The following is a 7250-nucleotide window of genomic DNA, read 5'->3' as shown; positions in this document are numbered from 1 at the left end:
CCTGGTAATGATGGAATTTTTAATATTCTTATTAAAAATCTTCCCGATGTTGCCTTGAGACTCCTGGTTAAAATTTTCAACAAGTGTTTTTCATTAGCTTACTTCCCAAAAAGATGGAAAAACGCTAAAGTAATTCCTATCCTGAAACCTGATAAAAACCCAGCAGAAACATCAAGTTATCGACCAATTAGCTTACTTTCTTCTATCAGTAAACTTTTTGAAAAAATTATCTTGTTGAGAATGATGACTCATATAAATGAGAATTCAATTTTTTTACCAGAGCAGTTTGGATTTCGTCATGAACATTCAACTACTCATCAACTTGTCAGAGTAACGAACATGATAAAATCAAATAAATCTTCTGGGTTATCCACTGGAGTTGCTCTTCTAGACATAGAAAAAGCATTCGACAGTGTTTGGCACAAAGGTTTAATAGCAAAAATGTCTGATTTCCAGTTTCCTATTTATTTGATCAAAATGATTCAAAATTATTTAACTGATCGTACTCTTCAGGTCAGCTATCAGAATTGTAAATCTGAATTGCTACCCGTACGAGCCGGTGTTCCGCAGGGTTCGAGTGTAGCTCCAATCTTGTATAATATTTTCACTTCTGATCTTCCAAATCTACCCGTTGGTTGTCAGAAATCGCTATTCTGTGACGACACAAGTCTGTTAGGCACAGGTAGAAATCTAAGAGTGATCTGCAGTCGCCTACAAAGAAGTTTAAATATTTTCAGTGATTATCTGTCAAAATGGAAAATTAAACCAAATGCAGCAAAAACGCAATTAATTATCTTTCCTCATAAGCCAAGAGCTTTATTTCTCAAACCAAACAATAATCACATTCTAAAATTGAATGGCTTGGAATTGACATGGTCTGATCAAGCTAAATACTTAGGTTTAACGTATGACAAAAAACTCACTTTCAAGGATCACATTGAAGGAATCCAGGCAAAGTGTAATAAATATATTAAATGTTTATATCCTCTTATAAACAGAAATTCTAAGCTCTGTCTAAAAAACAAATTGTTAATTTATAAACAAATTTTCAGACCAGCCATGCTTTATGCGGTACCAATTTGGTCAAGCTGTTGTTCCACCAGGAAGAAAACGCTTCAAAGGATTCAGAATAAAATTCTGAAAATGATTTTGAAGCGTCCTCCCTGGTTTAGTACAAATGAGTTACACAGACTCACAAATATAGAACCATTAGATGTAATGTCACATAATATTATAAGCAAATTCCGACAAAAATCGATGCAATCTTCAATTGAATCGATTCGCTCTCTGTATTAGTTAGTAAGTTAGTTCCTTTTCCCCATTACACAATACAAGTAGGTTTAGAATTTTCCCTACACAAAAATCTCAGAATTGCGGAAGCAAATAATGTCCTCATGGTAATAACCAAATCATATATATAACAGGGCTGAAAAGTCACCACTTGTGGCTGAACACCCAATTTGAATCTTAATAATTTAATTTTAACTCATATTCCAATAAATAATTATAAAAAAAAAAAAAGAGTGACATTTCTCACACTTTTTGTCCCGTGCTGGACAATCATCATCGTTAGCGTAATGCCCAGTATGACCACATCTGTAACATTCCCCGTTAGATTTCGTAATGCGGTTGATTTCTTCCGTTCGCTGCAGATTCTTACGGTGCTTCGCAATCGTTTCCAGAGAACGACCCTCTCCCACCGTTTGTGCTAATGTCATATTTCCCTTGGTTTAAATCTTTGCTCGTAGTTCATCCGAGTACCCTTTTTCAAAAATTTGTTCCTTTATGTTCTCCTCAAGCCAATCGCCATACTCACAGACACTGCCTTGCTCCCGTAGTCGCAGGACAAATTTTTCGATTGTTTCCTCTGGGCCTTGTTCAAGATTCCGGAATATGTGACGTTCTCTCGGTAAGCATTTGAGTGGGAGAAAGTATTCGTCGAGTAGTTTGACCGACTGTTGGTAAATATCCGAACCCTCTGGAATTTCCACCTCAGCCTCTCCTCGCAAATTGAAAAATATATCTTGTACATCACTACCAGCATAGTGCAACAGATAGGAGCGCTTTCGAGCTGTGTTTACCACATTGTTTACTTCCAGAAAGATATTGAAGCCTCGCTTCCACTTTTTCCATCGACTTGACACGGTAGAGGTATCCGTCGGGTCAAACTTTTGAAAGCTGGGACCGCTTTGATTTTCCATACTTGTCCGATGAAACTGTTTTTTTTCGCGTACTTTTTTTTTGAGTAGTAGCTACTATTCAAACTGCTGTTCACGAATTCCCGTACAGTTTTAAACTGCTGTTTCCGTTTATTCTTACTCGAATTTAATCAGCATCCGTATTTAAACCATTGGTATATAACTTTTCTATGGGTTTACCATCGTCGCCAAATGTTATAACCCGTTAACGTTTGTAATTCATTTGATTTCTTTTTACCAGAAAACACGTTCAACCATTTGGTTTCAATTTATTTATTTTTCTTCTTTTTCGTACTCCTCATGGCCCTGTTGCCAGTATCATTTCTAATGCAGTATATATAACACCTACTATTCAACATCGTCTTGGAAGGAGTAATGCGACGAACCGGACATAACAGCCGGGGTACGATTTTGACGAAATCCAGTCAGTTTGTGTGCTTTGCGGATGACATGGACATTATGGCGAGACACTTTGGAACGGTGACATAGGTGGTGAATGCGTCGAAAACAAAGTACATGCTAGTAGGCGGAATAAATCACGACTTGATTCGTCTAGGAAGTAATGTCACGATAGACAGGGATACCTTATAGGTAGTGCAAGAATTTGTTTACCGCAATGTGAGTCATGAAATACGAAGACGCATCATCAGTGGAAGTCGTACCTACTACGGGCTCCAAAAGAATGCGGTCAAAGAAGATTCACCTCTGCACGAAATGTACCATGTATAAAAAGCTTATAAGACCGGTGATCCTCTACGGACACGAAGCATGGATGCTCGAGAAGGACTTACAAGCACTCGGAGTTTTCGAAAGACGCGTCTTCTGCGATGTGCACGAGAAGTGCGTGTGATGTACTGTTATTGATTGTGTGTTATCTTAAATGTTATGCAGTGCAAATAAATGCAGTGTATTTTAGCAAAACAAGGTGTGTATTCGGATTCAAACAATTGCCAAGAATTAGACATTTGACTAGAATATGTTTGTATTTATATCATCTTAATGCATCGTTTGAACCCTATATTCAAAAATAGATGCGTTTTATTAGGAAAATTGATGTCCCCTTGAAACGGTACGCGTTCCTCATTGCAATAAAACTTAATGAAATACTACAGGCGATTAACACGATTAAAGTTGCAAATAAAATTATTCCAATAAAATTTCGCTAAATTTTACTTATAATGCACAATTCTGTATCTGGCTAGCGTTCACAGCAGCATTCACTCGGTAGCATGATGATACTTGACGAATGCAATCGCCGCCAGTTCCTTACAAAACTCTTCCAGAACGACAATCGACTCAAACAGTGGATCGTTGATCTCGTCCTCTTCTTCCTCCTCCGGATCTTGCGAAGCAGCATGCACACAAAGAGGCGGATTCGATAGCAGCCGTTTTCCCGTTTCGATAATCTTCTCACGGAAATTCTCGACCCTAGGAATTTCCGTCAGCAACTGCCGGGCAAGGAATTGCATCACAGACCACAGTGTCGTGGCTCCGGGGGCCACGGGAATTTCCGGACTCAGTAAGATTTCGTGTAAGTACGGATGCGGAAATAGTGCCAGTTTGGACAGTATAGCAATCACGGCCAGATTCAGCTCGTAGGCCTGCGTGCTCATGTGCTTAACGTGGGAGAACAGCAACTTAAGCAATGGGCCTTCGTAAAAACTTTCCTCGGAGATTCCACTGTCACCGCACTGCACCTCACTGGGATCATTTTTGAGTTTTGTTTTCGATTTCATACTGATCACCGCTGGTAGATCCTTTGCCGGTGAACCATCCGGGGTCCGACTACAAATGGCTTCCACCGGCCAGTTAAATCCACGAGTCTTGTTAATCCAGGTTTGGTAATGCCGACTGGCGTCTTGCATGTACTCCTCGTAACAGATTCCGGCCGCATCGTCCATTATGTGACGCGGCAGTAGCAAAAGGAAGCTGGAAATAAAATTGGTTCAGATAAGCAAATCGAAATGCTTTCAACTATCTTAGCAATTGGCACATACTGATTAATCACTTTCAATATATTATTAGGGGCCAAGGTTCGCGATTTGATCGGATCTACGGCGCTACCTCTCCGACGTTCACGATTGTCCTCTTCGTCTGACCAGGACTGAATGGTTAACGAACCGTTATCAACATAGCCTCGACTGTTGATGTAGAAAAAGATCATTCCGTGCAAAATTTTCTCATGGGGGTTATCCAGCAGAGACTGTGAATAGATTATAGTAAATTAGCAGATTAAAAACACGCTAAATTTTAAGTAATGTGTGTTACTTCAACAAATTGTAGTGTTTGCAGGAGAAGATCCGAGTTCTCGTGTGCATTCTCAATCAATATTGTTAGCAAACAGTCAGCTCCATTAATGTCTGTTATATCTCCCTCACCAATGAGCCAGTTAGCGATTTCTAGAAGCGTGTTTTTGTTAAAGATATTGTTAAAATTAATATAAGTTGGTTTACGCTACCATCTAGCAGTGCGCGTGACTGCGTCTTTTTAATAATTTTGGCCGACAAAACCAGCATAAACGATGCATAGTTCCCCATCAGACCAGGTTCAATATAGTTGATGAGCAGTTGATTCCTGATCAATTCACCCAATTCCTTTGCCAGCACAGCACTTTCCTGCATCAAACAATCACAGTAATCGAACCAGCAAAGAAATGAAGTTAGCTGGTAACGTCCGATATAATGCGGTTGTTCGCTATCTCGCGGAATTAGTCCCCAAGACACATTGGCATCTTCTATATCTCCTGTATCCATATCTTCCGGAATCTGCTGACAATGAGCGGCAAGACGTTCTGCCATCATCGCACAGAACCTCCTCAAACTATTCTGAATAGCTTTACATGATTTGTTTAGTGTTGGTAGCGAAGCCAGAATGAGAATCCCCTCGCATGCTCGTACGATTATGGTACTGTCCTGTAAAAATGTTCCGAATTAATTATCAACCATCAATTAACAACTTAAAGCGAAACTTACGGCACTATCCAGATAGCTAACGATAGCGTCGAATAGAACAAAATGTTCTTCTTCATCACAGTCGCATTTAAGTTCCGAAATATCCTCGTTTGATACCACCATGACCGTGGCGACAGTACCGTCATCATTGCTACTACTCGATTCGCTCGTTCGCTCTTCCCTGATCAACGAAACCCGCCTTGATTCATAGTCAAGTTTTGTGCTTTGGAATAGTGGATTATTTACTGGTAGTTTGGTAGCCGAAATGCCCTTCCAATTTGTTAACATTTGTGCGGAATGGTGATGAGATTTAAGGAATAGGTTAACCAGAATCGAATCCTTTCGAACAAGTCCTGCCACGGTTTCGAGAAACAGAATCTCCTCCCGTTCGTAAGGTGATGCAACGGTTCCACTGCATAATTCCACTAGCTTTTGAACTGGCTGAAAGAGGCTAGCGTGAGCCAGCGGGGGATTTTGCATGCAGGACAACAACCGTCGAACCCAGTTCAGTATGACGAATCGTGCTCCAGGGGGAGCATCATTTGCAGCAAGTTCAACTAGTACATCTAGCGGACGGTTATTCAGCACGAAATCCATGCATTCGGATTTGTTACCGGTCGGGTTGGTAACATCATTTTCCGGTGTTTTATCTGTTTCCACTTCAAGTGCATCCTTAGCTCTATCGAGCGGTAAAACCATTTTGAGCTGCTGCTCCTCGCGGATCAAGATCTGAAGCATTTGCTCCAAATGAACGGGAATGTTAGTGTCATTAATATGAATCTTAGGCAAGTTCTTATCAGCAACATAGAAATTCTTCACCAATTTGTAATGGTAGTCAAAATCCTGAAGAGGTGTCGGTGGTGGTGCGAGCTGTATTCAGAAATCAGATAAAAACATTAACCATAGGATACAATTGTTCTAACTTAAAACATAACGAAACGAAACCTTTAAGTAATGATAAGATTATTCATTATATAATATTGAGTAAACATCCAGTAACATAAGCGATAAGCATCTACACATGAAACACCCAAACAGATTTCGAGTAACTGTTTGCAGCCTATGTTTTTTTAGAAAATAAAACAATTTTCAAAATCGACCCCAATGACGCATCTCGAAAACAATGTAAAAAATAGTCCTCTTCGTCAATAACTTACCACATCGGCAGCATTCTGCAGAACTTCCGATAATCTTCCCAGCATTTTGTCGATCTCGTTAAATCTCCGACAGAGAAACATCAATCGATTCCGGCTGTGCGGTACATTCACTCTCGAACGGACATATTTCCGAACAATTTTACGGCTTTCAAAATGAACAAATTATCGATGGAAAATATGCCACGAACTGGGATAATGTTTTTATTTTCACTCCGATGCCAAAGTTATGTTGACATTTTTCGCACGCACACAACCTAACAACAGGGTAGTTGCATCAAAGGGTGGTGGGTACAATTGAAATATGTACACTGTTAAATAAAAATTTTCCAAAACGGCATGAAAAATGTTACGCAGTTCACATCAGCGAATCCGCGAAAATCAAAATGCTGGAACAGGTCAAATTATATAAAAACAGCCCCTACTATGGAAGCTGGTTCCTGAAACCGACGTATTTTGTTTTGGTGGCGTTGTTGTTAATTTCTTCAAACCCAATATAAATATAACTCTAGTCTAGTATTCTCTATAAAACAAGTAATTTGACCTCATTTTGAACAAGAAAAGAAATTGTGGTTAATTATAGTTTGATTATATTCCATCGAAATCGTTTCCTTATGTTGGTGCAACCGCACGAAGAAAAATGTGAACGTGTGAACACTGCTTAAACACAGCATTTGACAGCGAAATAGAACCAAAGAACCAAAATTTTCGGCTGTATGCAGATGACAATCGTGCCACCGGGGTGTATAAAAATCGAGTACTGATACAGTTAGAATTATACGAAAATGTTTTAAGTTGTGTTAATAGCATTTGTTATGGCATGTTGTTTATATAACGATAAACACGGGTTTCCTTCAACCACAAATTGTTCAATTTAAATGATATACTCGTTGCTTGTTATGCTTATTGAATTCATAAACAATCTAGGCCAATTGAGTGTCGTTGGT

The 7250-nt window shown here is 39.4% G+C and overlaps 1 protein-coding gene across 1 annotated transcript; it reads right to left on the bottom strand.

Annotated features, from left to right (window-relative positions):
- Positions 1-3155: 3155 nt before the first annotated feature.
- LOC131430771 (FHF complex subunit HOOK interacting protein 2A-like) lies at positions 3156-6541 on the bottom strand. Its single transcript, XM_058595974.1, has 6 exons — positions 6307-6541; positions 5171-6019; positions 4657-5110; positions 4467-4597; positions 4196-4401; positions 3156-4127 (listed from the first exon to the last, which is right to left on the bottom strand). The coding sequence occupies exons 1-6, from the start codon at positions 6385-6387 to the stop codon at positions 3416-3418; spliced, it is 2433 nt and encodes an 810-aa protein (XP_058451957.1). The 5' UTR covers positions 6388-6541; the 3' UTR covers positions 3156-3415.
- Between the last annotated feature and the right edge of the window lie 709 nt (positions 6542-7250).

This window comes from Malaya genurostris, chromosome 2, assembly GCF_030247185.1.
Source record: "Malaya genurostris strain Urasoe2022 chromosome 2, Malgen_1.1, whole genome shotgun sequence".
Taxonomy (NCBI): Eukaryota; Metazoa; Arthropoda; class Insecta; order Diptera; family Culicidae; genus Malaya; species Malaya genurostris.
Note: the sequence above shows the minus strand (reverse complement) of the source record. Positions and strands in the feature narration are given on the sequence as shown.

Excerpts from the sequence above, each read along its gene's own strand:
- LOC131430771 (XM_058595974.1), bottom strand. The coding sequence starts at position 6,387 with ATGTTTCTCTGTCGGAGATTTAACGAGATCGACAAAATGCTGGGAAGA. Across the intron at positions 6,020-6,306 it reads TGCAGAATGCTGCCGATGTG|CTCGCACCACCACCGACACC; the intron begins GTAAGTTATTGA and ends TTCTGAATACAG. Across the intron at positions 5,111-5,170 it reads TTAGCTATCTGGATAGTGCC|GACAGTACCATAATCGTACG; the intron begins GTAAGTTTCGCT and ends ACATTTTTACAG.